Source organism: Geotrypetes seraphini, chromosome 9 (genome assembly GCF_902459505.1).
Source record: "Geotrypetes seraphini chromosome 9, aGeoSer1.1, whole genome shotgun sequence".
Classification (NCBI taxonomy): Eukaryota; Metazoa; Chordata; class Amphibia; order Gymnophiona; family Dermophiidae; genus Geotrypetes; species Geotrypetes seraphini.
The window spans coordinates 164,061,084-164,080,651 of record NC_047092.1 but is presented as its reverse complement, the minus strand read 5'-3'; the positions used below and the strand labels follow the sequence as shown (position 1 = coordinate 164,080,651).

The window sequence follows — 19,568 nt, the reverse complement described above, 5'->3', positions numbered from 1 at the left end:
CTAACCCCCCCCCATTCCCTCGGTCCTCCTTCCAAAGAAATACAGTTAATATACAGGAGTAGTACCACAAAAGAGAGAACAATATACAAAAAAGAAATAATTATAACAGTAGAAAAAGCATCAACAATTAAGCAAGCGGCTACGTGCCAAAGGCATCATAGTATTCCCAAAAGGTTCCCAAGTGTATTGAAAAGAGCGTCCTGGGCGAGCGGAGAAGTCAGAAACATCTCGCCGCTCCCATAGCAGCAGAGTAATCATCTGGCACCGCCAAAGAGAGTAATCTGGCGCCTCGCTATCCAGCCATTTGAGCAAGATGCATTTCAATGCAATAAGAATTGTCCATTTAAGGAAAGCTGCAGTCCCCCGTATACAGGGGGAATAGTGGGGATCAGCTCCAAATAATATCAAAAAGTTGTTATTTTTTGTAAAAGTGAGCCCATGAAGATAAGTTTTGGGATTATCTCTTATGATGAAAAAATATACAATGGACTTATGAGGAGCTGAGTGAGTGCTAATAGAAAAATCACTGGATGACACTCACATTCTGATGGGCCACAAAAACAGGATATTTTGGATGTATGTGATTTCTTTTCCTCTTATCTAAAGTGGCTATTAGGCAGAATCATGGTCATGGAAATTAAGCAATGCATACGCTACATGTTACTTGGTAGCTAACTCAGTGTTGCATAATTAAGTTGACTGAAACTTATTTTTGGCTAAGAAGACAATGCAGTCTTTCTTCTTGGGAGGAGAGAGAATCCTTGAATGTTCCCATCCCCCTACTATTAAAATAGCTTTGTCCTGGCAAGTAAGATAATGGTGCCCTATCAATTTGTGTTCAGAAGAACCTCTAGTATTTTCCCCTTTGGAATAATCCCAATCTGGTAAAGATTTTATGAACTTTTTAAAACTGTGTTTCTATTGAAGGCCTACAGTTGAGATTATGTTTTGATGCACTTCTTCAATCTGAAATTGACAAGTCATCCTATTCAACCAAAGGCTAAAATTTATTTACTCAATTTTCTATACTGTTCTCCCAAGGGAGCACAGAACGGTATACATTAATTTATTCAGGTAATCAAACATTTTTCCCTGTCTGTCCCAGTGGGCAATGGGGAGATTAAGTGACTTAAAAAATCTTCTATACAGGAATGAGAAAGAAAATCAAATCCAACTCCTATAACTTTCTCACTGGTATTCAAGAAATAATTTACTTATGCCACTATTTCATTGAAAGTTTCATGCACATCAATTCTTATAATAATAAATAAGGGGAGAGCTTCAGAACCCCGTGTGTAATGATGTCAATTACTGCACTAGAAAGGGAAAATGGTGTCAGAAAAATCAAAACTACTTAGCTTGTAGGTAGAATGTTCAAAGTATAAGTAAATTATTTCTTGAATGCTAGTGAGAAAGTTATAAGAGTTGGAGATTAAGTGACTTACCCAGGGTCACAAGGAGCAGCATGGATTTGAATCCACAACCTCAGGGTGCTGAAGCTGTAGCTTTAACCACTGCGCCACACTCTCCAAAACTTACAAGCAGTATTTCTATATAGCAGATTTGACAGTCTAGCAGCTGAAGTAGTCCTGGTCTTAAAGGTAAGAGGCATACGCTATTAAGATCAAACAAACATCGTTAAAGTATTCCTTTTCATTACTCTCACCTCATTTCCGCATTCTGCATTTCTGGCTACCTAGTGTCTCGCATATTGGGACTTGTCTAGGAACTCTGTTGACAGAGTAAGGGGAAAATGGGACAGTGAAAAATAATTCTTACATAAAAGGCAGAGAACAATCATGTTTTCTAAAACAATTTATAAAGGCAGCCAGTACTCTTTTGGAGCACTAGACATCTATGTGCAAATATTTCAACATAGCAAAAACATTGTAAAGATTGTAAAGCAGCCCTCTGGAGCTAAGGAAGTTTGCCTACCTCCTATCCTTGAATGTAATTTGTTTACAACTACTACTGAACAAGGCCTGAGCTAAATCCAAATAAAAACATTTGTATTAACCATGATAAAATAGCACAATATTTCTTTGGGTCGATATTCAAACCGATTCAACCTGCCAGACTGGCTCCTGGCCCGTTAATTGTCTGTTCAGGGTTAACTGCTCATTTTCAGTAGAACTTTACTGGTTAGCCCTGCTGGAAAAGTCTGGTCACTGCCTAGCACAAAACCGGCTATCGTAGGGGCATTCTGGGAATGGAATCAGCACTTGGCTGATTAAGTACCATGTTTGACACCCCATCCAAGGTCACCACATAAAAAAGGACCGTAGAAGTCAGCATCAGTTTATGCCACGGGGTGGGTGCCTTGGGGAAGAAGGTGATTCTATCTGTCTGGATTGGAGACGCTTTGCCATCCTTTTGGGCTTGGAGGAATCGTTTACATGCTCTGCTGGTGCTGGAAAGGAAGGATGTATATCGTAGCTTGCGAAGAAAGTGACAGTTTCCTCGGATTTGGGATTCTTATCGCCATTCTCTATCGCCAAGTGCTCGAAGTGACATTTTGAATTCCTTTGAACCTCTCCAAGGCCTGAGCTCTCTTTAGCGTTATCACTGGGGCGCCTGGGGTGCGTGGGAGTCCCTGAACCTTTCTTCTGTGGTTTGCTTGTTTTTCAGTATTGGAGTTTTATTCCTAGTCCTCGGCAGTGGGATATAAGAGTCCAAGCCTACTGCTCTAAGGTTTTTCTTTGCTTTTAGATCGAGAGGTTTGGGGTGGGGAAGGTTTGAGTTGGGATTGTTGGATCTGATGCTTTGTATTTGGATTTGTCTAGTGTTTTCTATTTGTTGGTTGGATTTTTGTTGTTTGAAAAATAAAAATTGATTCAACGTAAAAAAAAAGGACCGTAGAAAAGTCAGTCCTATATTTATGTGATGTACCATTTAACTGGCTGTAGTTTTGCCGGCTCTGTAAACCCAGAAATTCAATGATGGAGCCCGGCATTGAAGTTTCAAGCATAACACCGATGGCAGTCAGCAAAATGCTGAGCACCACCTGCTGAATATCAGCCCTCTTATTTCTTTTTAATTTGTTCCAGTGATAATAGTGGTATAATGAGTCACTCATTGCACAGTAATTTTGCAGCTGAAATAATTTATTAAAAGTGTACCCTGCTTTCCTTGTTTTGCTTGACAGCTGTGGGACTGGTGATCCATAGAGTGTCAAGCGAATGCATCTCTCTCTCAAATCTGAAATAGTATCAAGACTTTCTTTTAGATGCTGTTTTAAGATTTGACTACAAAATAACAAAAAGGGAGACCCAATGATCCACAGTAAAAACAATCCAAAGATAAAAACAACAGACTGTGAATGTGGATGTCCTGAAAGATGATTTTTATTCGCTCTTCACAATAAAAATACAAAGTAAAAATTTTTTAAAATTTAAATTGAATCAGGTTGGGCAGACTGGATGGACCATTCGGGTCTTTATCTGCCGTCATCTACTATGTTACTATGTTATAAATCAAAGTCTGAATTAGTAATACACGTATGATTGTCCTGATGGACCCTACACGGTCCGTGTTTCGGCGAGACCGCCTACCTCAGGGGTCTGGATGAGGTAGGGTACAGAGATAAAAATATGAGCAAAACAATGTACGTGCCTTGAGCCTAAAACCTGAAAATGGCTTGAAACAAGCAGAGTGGCGCATAAAATCGCAGTCAGTGAATAAAAATCATTTTTCAGGACATCCACATCCAAAGTCTGTTATTTTTATCTTAAGATTTGACTATCAATCTAGACTAGAAATAGTGTGAAAATTTGCGATATGTGCTTTCATCTGGATGGATAAGTTTTCTCCAGTTTTCTGGGTTTGTAATACTGTCATCTGTGATCACAATTCAGTAGATACGTTACTTTGATGCATATGAAGATAATAGATGTTTGCTGTATTTTGACTCCTTCCTAATTGTGAACTATAACCCCCTCTTTGAATAAGGTGCACTATGCTTTTTAGCGCGGGATAAATATTAGCGCATGCTAATCACACGCTAAACTCTAATGCATGCATATTATCCTATGGACGCATTAGCGTATGCGTTGATTTTGTGTGCGCTAAACTCGCGCTAAAACGTTTTGTAAAAGAGGGCCTAAGTCTTTTTTTATTTTACTTCCCTAAGCTTTACATCTACTAAAATGCAAAACACCCATTCTGTCTTATGGGAAGTGTGTGGTGTAGTGGTTAGAGCTAGAACCTCAGCACCCTGAGGTTGTGGGTTCAAACCCACACTGCTCCTTGTGACCCTGGGCAAGTCACTTAATCCACAAAAATACCTTCCTTATATTCAATTTTCAAATTCTTAATTAGGAACAGTGATGAAGTTTTCTCATATCAGACTTATCCCCATTAATCACACATTTAAAGTTCTTTATAGAGGAGAGGCCTCAGATCTCCGTGCGTTGCCAGTGATTAACTATAAAACAGCACTAGATAGGGAACTAACCTCATCGGCACTCTCCCCCTCCTGCCTAATTTTAAGATGATGTATATCAAAAACTCTCAAAAAAACTGATAATGAACTTAGCTTCAATTAGGCAGGGAGTTCTTATGAGTTCCTATATCTCTCAGTTTCTGTTTTCTTTGCTGTGGTCCGTTCCTGCCGACGTAAAGCTAGCTGGCGTTTCGCTGTATAGCTGCGTCAGGTCAGTGGACTACTGTGAAAATAATGCAAAAAACAGCGCTATTAGAGTAAGACCAATGCCAGAATACTCCTCTCCGTACTTCTGCTTACTTGGCGAATGCATGAATGCTCAAAATGGCAAAGATGGCCGCCGCTTTGAACTGCCCAGTTTTATACTACTAACATATGACATCACATGGGAGGAGCCTGATTGCATCATCCAATAGTCTGAAAGGGCTTGCACCTACTATTCTTTGAATAGGAAACTGATGATCATTGTGTTAAAATGTCATTAGCCATAATGTTGTTCATTTCAAAGTCAAAAAAATATGTGCCACTCTGCTTTAGCATTTAGTCCCTTTGGCCTCTTCGGTGTCCAAACGGAAAATCTATTCCTGTTCTTTCTGCATGAGGATCTATCGCCTAGCTCCTCCTCTGGTTGTAAGTGGCACATGATCCAAGACCATACACTGAAATTCTGTGCAGACATGATTCGCTGACAAATAATGTTGGACCAAAGGTTCCTCAAATCTTCTACATGCCAAACTACTCCGATGTTCCCCAATCCTGGTCCGAAAAGATCGAGTGGTCTGTTCTATGTATAATTTCAAACATGGACAGACTATAACATACGACGTGTGCATGAAGTTCTATGTTTCAAACAGCAACTTACCCCTGTTTGAGGATGGAGAAAGTGACCTGGTACTTCTACTGTTGTCTCACAGGTCTTACATTTACCACATTTTGTATGTCCCCCGTGCACCTCTGTTGAATTGATTCTAATAACAGTGTCAGATGGACATAATATTTCTTTAAGGTTCCGTTGGCGACTGTATGCTACCCTCAAAGTTGTCTCTGCAAAGAGCGCTGTTTTTTTGCATTATTTTCACAGTAGTCCACTGCCCTGAGGCAGCTATACAGCGAAACGCCAGCTAGCTTTACGTCGGCAGGAACGGACCGCAGCAAAGAAAACAGAAGCTGAGAGATATAAGAACTCATAAGAACTCCCTGCCTAATTGAAGCTAAGTTCATTATCAGTTTTTTGAGTTTTTGATATATATCATCTTAAAATTAGGCAGGAGGGGGAGAGTGCCGATGAGGTTAGTTCCCTATCTAGTGCTGTTGTATAGTTAATCACTGGCAACGCACGGGGATCTGAGGCCTCTCCTCTATAAAGAACTTTAAATGTGTGATTAATGGAGATAAGTCTGATATGAGAAAACTTCATCACTGTTTCTAATTAAGAATTTGAAAATTGAATATAAGGGAGGTAGTTTTGTGGATTTAAGATTGATCTCTCTTTATCCTATATACATTGTTTTTGGTTTAAGTCACTTAATCCTCCAATGCCCCAGGTACATTATATAGAGTGTGAGCCCACTGGGTCAGACAAGGAAAAATGCTTGAGTACCTGAATGTAAACAACTTATAAATGGTATTTGTTTTGTTCTATTTCTATCATTTAAATTTCTCCAGAATTCTACTGTTCAACGGCTCCCCCTTCTGCTTCTATTCCTTTCTCTCCTCTCTTCTACCTTCCAAAGTATTTAGATCAATGCTGTCTTGTTAAAATGTTTATTTTCTTTTTATTTTTCCTCTAACTCTACTTTTCACTTCTCTATTACCCTCCAGGTACTTTAGTTAGATTGTGAGCCTTCGGGACAGTAAGGGAATTTTTCAAGTACCTTTCTTATTTCTAATCTTAATGTATATTTTCTGTAAACCGCTTAGAACCTAACGGATGTAGCGGTATATAAGAAATAAATTACATTACATTACATTACATATATAAAAAGCTATAAATGGTATATAAATACTAAAAATAAATAAATAAAATATTCTAACACAATCTATAGTTGTGCTATCAATATTTTATAGTTACAGCTATAAACGATATTTAAAAGTTTATACGGAGGCCCACAAATTTTTCAAGTGACCTTTCAAGTCACGGAGAGGGCTGGAAGAAGTGGAATCCTCCCTGGAGAAGAGCTTGCTGAGTGGAAGGGGAAGGGGAGCATTTTTGGCCCTTTTAATAACTTCAGAGGTATCAGAGGGCATCGTTAGGAAGGATGAGGCTGATAACCTTTCCTCTCACTTCTCCCAGTATCTGCCCTCTGAGGGATGACTTTGTGGGTGGATGGAAAGCGTGTACATTCTTCATGACAACCCCCCTTCAAATGTACGCTTATCTACCTTTTCAGCCCTTTTATTTTTCTCTCTCCTACCTTCTAATATTCTCATTCAATTCTTTTATTTTTTTTAATAAATCTTTATTGATTTTCAAGTAGTAACAGTGCATTACATATGAATCTGAACATATAACAAATCAAGAAAAGCACTTTGAACTTACAAATAAATGAAAGTAATATTTTCCCCCACCCCTTTACTTAATCAATAATAAAATGCAATTATTCTTCCAATAACCCATTCTTATTTAAAATAATACCCCATTCACACCCTCTCCCTCCCACCCTAGGTGTAAGGAAATCAGACAAAAATAAAAAGAGAAATGTCAACTATATAGAAGCAATAAAAGATGCCAATGGGCCCCACACCCAGTTAAATACATTACTATGCCCCAAGATTTCAGCATTCATTTTTTCATATTTGTAGCTGGAGCATAAGTTTGCCCACCAAAAAGGAAAGTTAAGTCGATCATAGTTCTTCCAATTATGTGTTATCATCTGTATGGCTATTCTCATTCAATTCTTACCCCTGTCCTTACTGTTCCTCTCTTTTGTCACATTTTTTTCAATCCCTTTCTTACTTTCATCCCCTCACCCAGTCCTGCACCCACACACATTACTGAGAGGAGAGGGCAACCCCCCTCCACATGCACACATTATAAGTGAGGCACAGCGGACACACACATACCTACCCAGCCCTGAAGCATAAGGAACCAAAAGTGCTTTTGCATATACTAATGCTGCCTGATTCACCGATTTGAATCGATTCACTGATTCACTTCACTGAATTGATTCGTTGTCTGAGAAAATCAGACTCATTGATTCGGTAGCACTCCACCGATCCTCCCGCCGTGAAACCTGACATACCTCTGAGGCCTCTTAAAACAGCGGCAGCGCTCTGAACAGGCTTCTTCGTGGCCTTCCCCGCCGGGGCCTTACCTCTGCTGCATCACTGATGATGTCGGTGATGCGGCAGAAGGAAGACCTAGCGGGGCAGGTTGCAAAGCAGCCCGTTCAGAGCGCTGCTGCTGCTCTAGGAGGCCTCGGAAGTATGTCAGGTTTCACAGTGGGAGGATCGGTGGGGTGCTGTTGCATGGGAGGGGGGATGGGTGGGAGAGGAGGAAAGCCACTAAGAGATCTTATTATTATTCTCAAATTAGTCATTCTGCTAACAGACCGAATACATTTTTTTTTCTGTTTTCCGCAATCTTACAACTTCTGATAAGGTTTCGGCCTCAAGCATTTCTCTTATGTCAGAAAATCTTGCTAACTTTTTAATGTTTATTTAAAATTTGATATACCGCTCCTGCATTTTACTGACCTAAGCAGTTTACAAAGGGCTCCTTTTACGAAGCTGCATTAGTGGTTTAATGCGCATAATAGCGCGCGCTAATTTGCTGGCCGTGCTAGCCGCTACCACCTCCTCTTGAGCAGGCTGTAGCTTTTCAGCTAGCGCAGGGGTTAGCGCACGTTAAAAATGTGCGTGCGATAAAGCTGCTAACGCGGCTTCGTAAAAGGAACCCAAAGTATCAAACTAAAATGAAATTAGGTAATTGAGAAAAACTACCCTATCTGTCCCGAAGGCTCACAATTTAGCTAAAGTACCTGATTAAAAAAAAATATGTAATTCATTTCCAAGATCAAAAATCAAAGAAATAGAAATAATGAAAGAAGATTAAAAAAAAATTAAAGGTAAAACAAATTTAAGAGAGAGAAAAGTCTCTGAAGCGGCCTGATAGCAAACAGTCATATTTTAGGGCAGGTCTTAATAAAACTCCCGGCACAGCCCACTTCACGGATCCGCCACTGGCAGAGCTTGAGAGCATCAAAGAAATGAACATTTCTAAACCATATCCAATAAAACTGTTATATGAAATAAATAAATCCAAATCAACACGAGTCAGTACAAATTAATGCAAATTAAGGCAGATTGCGGTCCCCATTCCATGATTCAATTCTGGAGAGCCATTTGAAAAAAATGTGCTTTTAGATGTCTCTTAAAATTTTGGAAATGGCTCTTCCTTCCTTAACTCTACTGGTAAATTGTTCCACAGGATTGGAACCAAGTCGAAAAATGCACTGTATCTTATTGTAAACATCCTGTATCTGTTCTCTTTGTATTATCCTGTATCCTACTGTTAACACTGTACTCTCTCTAGACACGACTTTCACTGTAAACCGCTTCGAACTTAGGGTATAGCGGTATATAAGAAATAAATTATTATTATTATTATTATTAATAAAGGTATTGAACTCCATGATCAGCAGCTATAAACGTAGCTTCTCCCTCTGTTACACCACACGGTGGCTATCCCTGTCTCTTTTCAGATCACCTCTAACATAATCAGGAGGACTGTTCTTTACATCCAGATTTTAATAACATATTAGGTACCATTGGTTTTAAATAATATATGAAATATTTGTTTTTATAGATGAAGAGTCTGAAGACGCATCAGCTGATAAGTCTTCAATTGCTACAGGTCAGTAAAGCCAAAAGGATCAGATGCAGTAATTAGATGCTGTTATTGAGATGGCTGTATCTGTTTGGAATGATCTTCCACTCCTTTTAAGGAGTTCCGGTTCACTCCAACTTTTTCGTAAATCTTTCAAAACCATTTTATTTGCTAAACACTTTGAAAATTAATTTTCCGAAACTTAGGGGGGGGGGTCCTTTTATCAAGCTGCGGTAGGGGTTTAACGTGCGTAGTACCGCGCAATAAACCGCCTGCCGCCCTAGCCGCTTACACCTGCATTGAGCAGGCGTTAGTTTTTTAGCCGGCCGCGGGGGTTAGCGCGTGATGAAATGTCCGACGCGCTAACCCCGCTAGCGGGGCTTGATAAAAGAACCCCTTAATCTTATTCTTTATGGTTTTTATTTGTTAAGTTAATTGTTGTAAACCGAGTCGAGCTTTCTTGGACTGATGTCTCGGTATATAAAGCCAAGCATTTGAAGCATTAGAATTTATTTATCGCCTTTTTGAAGTCAAACCTAAGCAATAGACAAAAATAAAAGCATTCAAATAAGTACAAAGTATGGCATGATATGCTATATTACAATGACACAATGATATAAACAGGGTATTACAGGCAATATGATTCTCTGACCTCCACACTTAAGAACAGCATATAAGCTTAAATTTAAACTTTTGAATTAAGGAGTCCCCCTCAGCGTGAGTTTGAAAGCTCTTAAGTGCAGCTCAGCAAATCCGCTCTGATGCTTAAAAAAGCAGAGCCGGCAAGCACAGAGCAGGCAATACTACTCCCGCCAGCCACACACCATCATTTAGGTGCTCCCATGTGCTTAATAAGTGCAAATTCAGTGTAAACATGTGGCCAGTAAATATATGGCACACCAGTAAGAAGGCAGGGAATCAACTGTCCTGTAATGCCTCGAATGCCTTAGCCCGCTGACCCAAAGACAGGAAATATAAATCTCAATCACTTGTCCCTCCGGGTACTTAACTGAATATACAATCCTGGAGTCACATAGGCCAAATCTTTTTTTAAGTTCAAGGCCAGAGATAAAGTGCAGTCCTGTTACACCACGGCTCAACCCAGCGGGGTTTCAGGGCCAAATCCCCTTCCTCAGGAACCGAGCAGGAAAAACACAGCTGTAGATCAGAGTAAATCCAGGCAGGCAAGGCAAAGGGGCACTGAATTTGCACTTAATAAGCACACAGGAGCCCTTAAATGACGGTGTGCGGCTGGCGGGAGTAAAATTGCCTGTTCTGTGTTTGCTGGCTCTTAAGCATCAGAGCGGCTCTGCTGCTCTTAAGAGCTTTCAAACTCGCACTGAGGGTGCTCCTTAATTCAAAAATTTAAATTTAAGCTTATATGCTGTTCTTAAGTGTGGAGGTCAGGGAATCTTATTGCCTATAATGCCCTAGGGCAGGGGTAGGCAATTCCGGTCCTCGAGAGCCGGAGCCAGGTTAGGTTTTCAGGATATCCACAATAAATATGCATGAGATAGATTTGCATCTCAAGGAGGCAGTGCATGCAAATCCATCTCATACATATTCATTGTGGATATTGTGAAAACCTGACCTGGCTCTGGCTCTCAAAGACCAGAATTGCCTACCCCTTCCCTAGGGCATACCCTGTTTATATCATTGTGTCTTTCAAGTACCTGATTTTTTCCTTTTGGGACATTTTTGTATGCAATATTACGTCATTACAAAACACGATAAAACATTTTAATGAACTACAAAGGGTATAGGCAAAGAAGAAGCACATAGAAAAGATGGAATAACAGAACTTAGAAAATAAGGGGAGTAATTTGAAGAAAATTTCAAATGAGGTCAGAACGGTGCTCGAAAGTTGTCTCATCTAGGGCAGGAGAGGATAAACATGTCTTGCTATAAGGTTATAGTATGTACAGTCAGTGTCACTCCTTGTGTGTGTGACTAGCAAGTTAATTGCTTCTTCCATTAAAGGCCTGGGTGAAGAGTAAAGCGTTCAACTACTTCCTGATGTAGAGATAGTCTTGTATTAAGTAAAGCCTTTCAGGGAGTGCATTCCAGAGTGTGGGGGCTACTGCAGAGAAGGATCGCTGGCGGGTATCACATTGTGTGATGTCCTTCGGAGAGGGTGGAGTTAAGAATACTTCTTGGGAGAACCTTAGCGACCTTGAAGAAGTAAAAATTGTTTACTACGGTTTGGTTAATAGCTTAAAAACTCACAAATATATAATCATACACATAAAACCGGAATCAATGACGATTGCCCCAGCAAAGGTTATATTACCTGGCTGGTACTCTGAGGATTCCTGAAGATCTACTTATTGCCTCTTAAGCTGTGCAATATAATATAATTACATATTAAAATTTCTCAATTCTTTAGCACTCTCCAGACCAGTAGAGGTTAACTTTACGAATGGGTATATATCTAATCATGACCAGCAGGTGGAGACTGAAAACAAAACTTTGGGACAGTATATCCTAGCCCCTCCTCTCTATTTCCCTCAGTCTTCTTTCAGTCTCCAGCAGGTGTTGATGTGATCTGTACCCATCTCCCTTGGTAGGGCTGTTGGAATTTGTTTATGGGGTTTATTGTCCCTGTTTTTGGCCGGACGGAGCTTGGGCGGACTCTGTTTGGGGGTTCGTCCGACCTCGGGGGTGTCAAACCCGGCGGGTCACGAGCGGGGTCCCTCCCCCCACTTCCTCCACCTCCCCACATTTTTTTAGAGGAGCCTCAGCAGTAAGCCTTGCCCCCTAAATCAAGCAAGGCATATTGCTTCGAGAGCCTGTGGAGTCTGTTCTGTAAAAAAAAAAAAAAAAAAAAATCCTGAGGTAGTGCTGGTCTGAAGGGTTGTTTCCCTTTAAGAAAACTGTATTTTACTGTATTTTTTCATGTAACCGGCACTTTTTTCTAGCTAGGTCGCGTATGGAGCAATTGTGCCCTTCTCCGGGGGAGTAGGACACAAATTTAGTCCAGCCGCGAGGCACTCGCGGCCGGCCTGAACTCGGCGGTTTGGGTCGGTGAGGTGGTGGAGCTCCGTCGGCAGCGGCTGCAGGCGCCCAGAGCTCCCCGCCGATGGTGCCTCGCGAGTCGGCAGGGAACGGTGGGGAAGCCCGGTCTTCTCTGTCCGCCCACGGAGGGAATCCCCGAGCCGCCGACGGTCGGGTTTTAGAGGATTCCCTCTCAGCTGATTTTTTGACAGCTGATGCCGGCTTGCCTGCTTTAGCGGCTGAGACTATTCAGGTTTCTCAGCCGCTTCAGGCTATGGAGGGAGCTTTTTTGGCGGGAAAACCGCCATCTTCTTTGTCTGGCCCCTCCATTTTGTCTTCCACCTCAGGTGACCTTCCCCCTGTTTTGACTATGCAGGGGCAAGGTTCTGCTGGGTCCCCTGCTGTGGCAGGGAGTCCCTTGGGACCCTCGGGGGGTTTTCCCCTGAATTTTTTCTTTTCTTTATGCAGAGCCTATTTTCAGGCGGCTGGGGGTCCCGGTTGCGCCCAGGGGGTTTCGGGGGGTGGGGTTTCCTCCGCGCTCCCTGCGGCTTTGCCTCTCTCGTCTGACGTGACGTCCCCTCCGCCGCCTCCCTTGTCCAAGCGTCCGCGGGTGTAGTGGGACGAGAATTTGTGGTCGGAGGAACGTGTCGGTCTGGAGGAGGACCTGGACCCTTCGGAGGAATTCCAGGACCCTCTGGAGGGGACGGAAGCTGGCGGCGGGTTGTCGGATTTCCCGTTCTCCAGTGACGAGGCATCCGTTGTGCGCCTTTTTCAGAAAGATGAGCTGCCTGACCTTATTCAGCAGGTTTCTTCGGTTTGGCGTTTTGAGGACGCGCCGCCGGGGACTCCGCGTGTGGGGGACCCCCTGTTACGGGGGATCCGTTCCGTTTCCCGCTCTTTTCCTATGCATCAGGATATTCGGGATATTATTCTGGAGCAGTGGAAAAAGCCGGAGACGCCGTTTCGGCTGGCGCGCAGCATGGCTCGCCTGTATCCCATTCCTGAAGGGGATCGGGCTACGTTAGCTTCGCCAGTCGTGGATGCGGTGGTCTCGGCAATTTCCAAGCGGCATACCGTGCCTGTTGAGGGCGGTTCTGCCTTGCGGGACTCTGAGGAGCGCAAATTGGAGAACATCCTTAAGCAAAATTTTCAGGTCTCTGCCTTTGGGGTCCAGGCGGCTATTTGTGGGGGACTGGTCGCTCGCGCCGTGTTTCGGTGGGCGGAGCGGGTCTTGGATCGAGAGTCTGACGACTGGTCTCTGGTGGATCAGGAGGTAGCGAAGATTGAGATGGCGGCCTCATTCCTCTCAGATGCTCTCTATGACTTGGTGCGGATCTCGGCTAAGTCTATGGCTTTTGGCGTGGCCGCAAGGCGTGTGTTGTGGCTGCGCGCTTGGGCGGCGGATGCTGCGTCCTAAACTAAGCTTACTAAATTTCCCTTTCGGGGGTCGTTTTTATTTGGAGAGGACTTGGATAAGTTGATTCAGACTCTGTCGGACTCGAAAGTTCCCCGTCTGCCGGAGGACCGTGCCCGCCCGGCGTCTCGGGGGGGTGCGGCCCGGGGGCGTTTGCGGGAATTTCGCAAGTATCGCCCTGGGCGTGGGGGGCTGCTTCTTTCCAGTCTCCGGGGTTTTCCCGGGGTCGGTTCTTCCAGCGCATGCAGCCCTTTCGGGGGGCCCGTCGGGGGGCAGGGAATCCCTCCGCCGGTTCCCCCGCTTCCCGTCCTGCGCAATGACTCCTTGCCGGCGCCCCCTTTGGTTCCGGTGGGGGGCCCGGCTGCGCAAATTTTTCCCCAAATGGGCCGAGATCACGTCCGATCAGTGGGTCCTTGAGGTGGTGCGGGACGGTTACGCTCTGGAGTTCACCCGCTCTCTGCCGGACCTTTTTCTCGCTTCTCCATGCCAGACTCCATGGAAGACGCAGGCTTTTCGTCAGACCCTTTGTGGTGGCCATAAAGGAGGGGACCTTTCGGCCCATCCTGGATTTGAAAGGGATCAACAGAGCTCTCAAGATTCCGTCTTTCCGCATGGAAACGCTGCGGTCGGTCATTCTGGCGGTTCAGCCGGGGGAGTTTCTTACGTCTCTCGAGCTGACGGAGGCCTACTTGCAGGTTCCAATTCGGGCCTCTCATCAGCGCTTCCTTCGCTTTGCGATCTTGGGGCGGCACTTTCAGTTCTGTGCGCTTCCCTTTGGTCTGGCCACGGCTCCTCGGACGTTCACCAAGGTAATGGTGGTCGTCGCGGCAGCCTTGCGGTCGGTGGGCATCCTGGTTCACCCCTACCTGGACGACTGGTTGATTCGGGCAAAGTCGTTGCAGGAGAGCTCCCGGGTTACGGCTCGGGTGGTGGAGTTTCTCCGGTCGCTGGGCTGGGTGGTCAACCTTTCCAAGAGTCGGTTGGTCCCGGCTCAGCGTCTGGAGTGCCTTGGGGTTATGTTCGACACCTCCTTGGGGTAGGTCTTCCTTCCAGAGGCCCGGGTGAGCAAATTGCAATCTCAGATTCGCCTGCTTTTGGCGTCCCGGGGTCCTCGGGCGCAGGATTTCCTCCAAGTCCTGGGGTCAATGGCGGCGTCCCTGGACGTGGTGAGGTGGGCGCGGGCCCACATGCGTCCTCTTCAGTATGCTCTGCTCCGGAGGTGGTCTCCCTGGAGGCAAGATTTGGATGTTCCGGTTCCCCTGCGAGGCTTGGCGCGCTGCAGTCTGCGCTGGTGGCTCCGGACCCCTCACCTGGTTCAGGGGGTGGGTCTGGATCTCCCGCGGTGGACGGTGCTCCTTACGGATGCGAGTCTCCTCGGTTGGGGGGCTCAGTTTATGGGCCACTCAGCTCGGGGCACCTGGTCCGCGGAGGAGGCCTCCTGGTCGATCAACGTGTTGGAGACCAGAGCGGTCAGGCTGGCGCTGTTAGCTTTCCACTCCCTTTTGCTGGGCAAGTCGGTCAGCGTCCTGTCGGACAATGCCACGGCGGTGGCTTATGTCAATCGTCAGGGGGGCACCAAGAGCACTCCTGTGGCGCAGGAGGCGGCTCGGCTCATGGTTTGGGCGGAGTCCCCTCTGCTGGACCTCTCGGCCTCTCATATAGCCGGAGTAGAAAATGTTCAGGCAGACTTCCTCAGTCGGCACTTTCTAGATCCAGGAGAGTGGTGTCTCGGCGCCGAGGCGTTTCAGTTGATAGTGCAGGCTTGGGGGCAGCCCCTGATGGACCTGATGGCCACGGGTGGCAATGCCAAAGTGCCCCGCTTCTTCAGTCGTCGCGGGGACGGTCTGGCCGAGGGTCTGGATGCTCTGGTCCAGCAGTGGCCAATGGAGGGGCTGTTGTATGTGTTCCCTCCTTGGCCGCTGGTGGGCAGAGTACTTCTTCGCATTGTTCACCATCCGAGTTTGGTGGTGCTGGTGGCGCCGGATTGGCCTCGCCGTCCGTGGTATGCGGATCTGGTGAGGCACCTGGTGACGGATCCTCTTCCTCTGCCTCTCTCGGACGACCTTCTGATGCAGGGTCCCATTCCCATGTTCGACCCGTCTCCCTTCTGTCTTACGGCGTGGCTCTTGAAAGGGGTCGCCTTAGCAAGAAGGGATATTCAGACAAGGTGATCTCTACACTGTTGGGGTCCCGGAGGCTTTCTACCTCTCGGGCTTATGTGCGGGTTTGGCGTCTATTTGAGGAATGGTGTCGGGCGCGGGGAGTGACCTCTTTTCGCGCTTCTCTGCCTATCATTCTAGAGTTCTTGCAGGATGGCCTGGATAGAGGCCTGGCTTGGTCTTCTCTCCGGGTTCACCTTGCGGCCCTGTCGGCCTTTCGAGGGTTGGTGTCAGGTCAGCGTTTATCGGCTCTTCCTGATGTGATTCGATTTTTGCGGGCGGCCAAGTTGCTTAGGCCTCCCCTACGGCCCTCGGTTCCCTCTTGGGATCTTAATCTGGTTCTCTCTGTTTTGGTGCGTCCGCCTTTCGAGCCCTTGGACGTCTGTTCTTTGAAGGACCTTACTTTGAAGGCGGTCTTTTTGGTGGCCATTACGTCTGCTAGGCGTGTTTCTGAGCTACAGGCTTTCTCTTGTAGGGCTCCCTTCTTGGAGTTTTCTAGGGAGCGGGTCGTCTTGCGGCCTGTTCCTTCCTTTCTGCCGAAGGTTGTTTCTCCTTTTCATGTCTATCAATCGGTGGTTCTCCCGGTCTTGGGTGGTCGGGAGGGCTCTTCTGAGCAACGGCAGCTGCGCAAGTTGGATGTCGGTCGGGTCCTTCGCTCTTATGTGCAGCGGACCCAGGAATTCCGGAAGTCCGATCATCTCTTTGTCCTCCTGGCTGGTCCTCGTCGGGGAGCTGGCGCTTCTAAGGCTACTATTGCGCGCTGGATCAAGGAGACGATTGCTTCCGCTTATCTTCTGAAACAGCAGCCTGTTCCGGAGTTTCTCAAGGCTCATTCCACTCGGGGTCAGGCGGCTTCTTGGGCTGAGTCGTCGCTCGTGCCTCCAGTGGATATTTGTAAGGCTGCGGTTTGGTCCTCCTTGCATTCTTTTGTTCGTCATTATCGGGTTGATGTGCAGGCGCGTCGGGACGCGGTGTTCGGTGAGCGTGTACTGGTATCGGCCCTTCGGGGGTCCCGCCCGTGAGAGGGACTGCTTTGGTACGTCCCATTCGTAAAGTTAACCTCTACTGGTCTGGAGAGTGCTAAAGAAGGAGAAATTAGGTTCTTACCTGCTAATTTACTTTCTTTTAGCTTCTCCAGACCAGTAGAGGTCCCCACCCTGTCTGTTGTTGTTGTTGTTGGGGCTGTTGCGCGGGCAGTTTTTGGTTTTTGCTGCGGGTTCTAGTATTTTTCTAGGGCCGGGGAGAATTGAAGAACAGCGGCTGTGGCTCGGCTGGCTTAGCTGGCGAGCTGTGGGGACATTCTTCCTTCGGGAATTTCTCCTCTGCATTTTCCAACAGCATTTTTGGGTATGTTATTTGTTACTCCTTTCGGAGTATTGTGTTTTCTCTCTGTTTTTTGTCCAGTTCTTGGTTCTGCTTGGCTATTCGGCAGACTGAGGGAAATAGAGAGGAGGGGCTAGGATATACTGTCCCAAAGTTTTGTTTTCAGTCTCCACCTGCTGGTCATGATTAGATATATACCCATTCGTAAAGTTAACCTCTACTGGTCTGGAGAAGCTAAAAGAAAGTAAATTAGCAGGTAAGAACCTAATTTCTCCTTATTTTAGTTCCATTTCCTTTGGGCAATTCTGAAGGTAAAGGGCCTTTTTCACAGATTGCTTCTTGTATCACAAAAGCAAGACAGACTCTGTATTGTGACGTCTGAAGCATTATAAATAGAACAAGTTATTCCAGTTGTAAGATTGTAAGTAACACCGGTAGCAGCAACATACACAGAAATCTGAGTAAAACCTCATTAAGGTACTTTGCCTTTGAAAATAAAACAAGATAAAGGTCTAATTCACTTGAACTTTTATTCCACTCATCATTATAACCAAGACTGCATCATGTTTGACTGCCTACATGATTTTGTCACGGTAGAGACTTGCCAACCAGTGGCCTGCACAGAGGGGTGCGTGTGGCCCTGGTCATCCTTTTGGGCAGACTGGACAGATCATGCATGTCTTTATCTTCTGCCATTTACTGTGTGTTATGATCATCTTAATTTATTTGATATGCCTCATATCCCAGTAGAATCTATGTAGTGTACAATAAGCCAAATATTATATACCTATGGGGAAAAAATAAGCTGAGTGGATAAGTTATTTGGATATTCTTACTAATAAAGTGACTGAATATACTGGGTAAAGTTTTCCAGATAGTTTTATACCTTTATCTGGATATTAGAGCAGCACTTTTTCTTTGGACAGATTTGACCACATAACTTTATCTAGCCAGTGCCCAAGTATCAGTGCCATTGATATAAAATTTAACCATACCCTGGAAATGCCTCCTACTCCACCTCTTTTTATTCAGGTACTTATTGTAATTTATAATTTTATGTAATTATATTTTATAGTTATCTTTGTTCATGAATATATTGCTTTTAGCTCATACACAGATTTTTTTTCCTAGCAAGAGAAGAAATTGAGAGTAGAATATTACCGGAACAGGCTTCGGAATCTGGTATGGTATGACCTTTCTCAAGCCATTCAACTTAAAGTCAGAAGTGTTTTGTAACTTTGGGGTCCTTTTACTAAGGTGCACTAGTGTGTCTTAGCGTGCGCTAAATGCTAACGCGTGGCAATACGTCCATAGGATATAATGGATGCATTAGCAAATGTTAGCATTTAGCACGCCTTTGTAAAAGGACTCCTCTGTAACTTTAGTAATCTGTTTTTGAGACAGGCGCTTTTTAACACATTTTTAAGTGATCTAGAAATGGGAACAACTAGTGAGGCGATTATTCAAAGTTGGTAAAACTAGGGGACATAATATGAGGTTGTGGGGTGGTTGATTTAGGAGTAATGTCAGGATGCCTGGAATGCCCTCCCAGTAGAAGTGGAAGAGATAAAAACAGTAACAAGGTTCAAAAATGCATGGGATTGACATAAAAGATCCATAAAGAGAAAGAGGATGGCATTGAAATAAAACTTAATATAGAGCCATTGGGCAAATAGATGATTATCATACAATTAATTCTTACAAATTGTTACTCTATTTAATTGCAATTAATTGCTATGTCATACTATCACACTTAGCACATATTGTATATGACTCCCTCATTCAGGGCTCCTTTTACAAAGGTGCACTAGCATTATTAATGCACGCACCAGATTAGTGTACGCTAGCCGAAAATCTACCGCCTGCTCAAAAGGAGGTGGTAGTGGCTAGCGCACGTCACAATTTAGCGCACGCTATTCTGCGCGTTAAGGCCCTACCGCGGCTTTGTAAAAGGAGCCCTCAATGTCTAGATGACTCTCACTAGACAAAATAAAATCTAGGAGGCCATTGAGAATCAGATCTTAGGACCTCCTATAACGTATGTGTTGTTTCAGGTCTGCATCCTGGGACCGTAGCTTTAATCATATATATGCACCTCCTTCCCTTCCCTTAAACTCACCACAAAACACTGACAATTGTCAATTGTTAAAACTGTTTCTACAGCTCAACAACTACTGATACTTTATTGCATCTTCTAATCTAAACACTAAACATAGGGCTCCTTTTATCAGGGTGCGCTACGGGGTTTAGCGCATCGGACATTTCATCACGCGCTAACCCCTGCGGCAAGCCAAAATACTAACGCCTCGTCAATGGAGGCGTTAGCGACTAGTGCGGCAGGTGGTTTAACGTGCGGTATTCTGCGCGTTAAACCCCTACCGCGCCTTGATAAAAGGACCCTATAGCGTC

At 44.9% G+C, this 19,568-nt stretch overlaps 1 protein-coding gene across 4 annotated transcripts in view; it reads left to right on the top strand.

The window, feature by feature from the left end:
* CARD8 (caspase recruitment domain family member 8) overlaps positions 1 to 19,568 on the top strand; it is an 89,305-nt gene that overhangs the window by 23,894 nt on the left and 45,843 nt on the right. For all 4 annotated transcript variants that reach the window (XM_033959581.1, XM_033959578.1, XM_033959579.1 and 1 more), the window contains 2 exons: positions 9,249 to 9,296; positions 18,291 to 18,341. In XM_033959581.1, the coding sequence (XP_033815472.1) occupies positions 9,249 to 9,296; positions 18,291 to 18,341 (99 nt within the window). The remainder of the gene's footprint in view (positions 1 to 9,248; positions 9,297 to 18,290; positions 18,342 to 19,568) is intronic.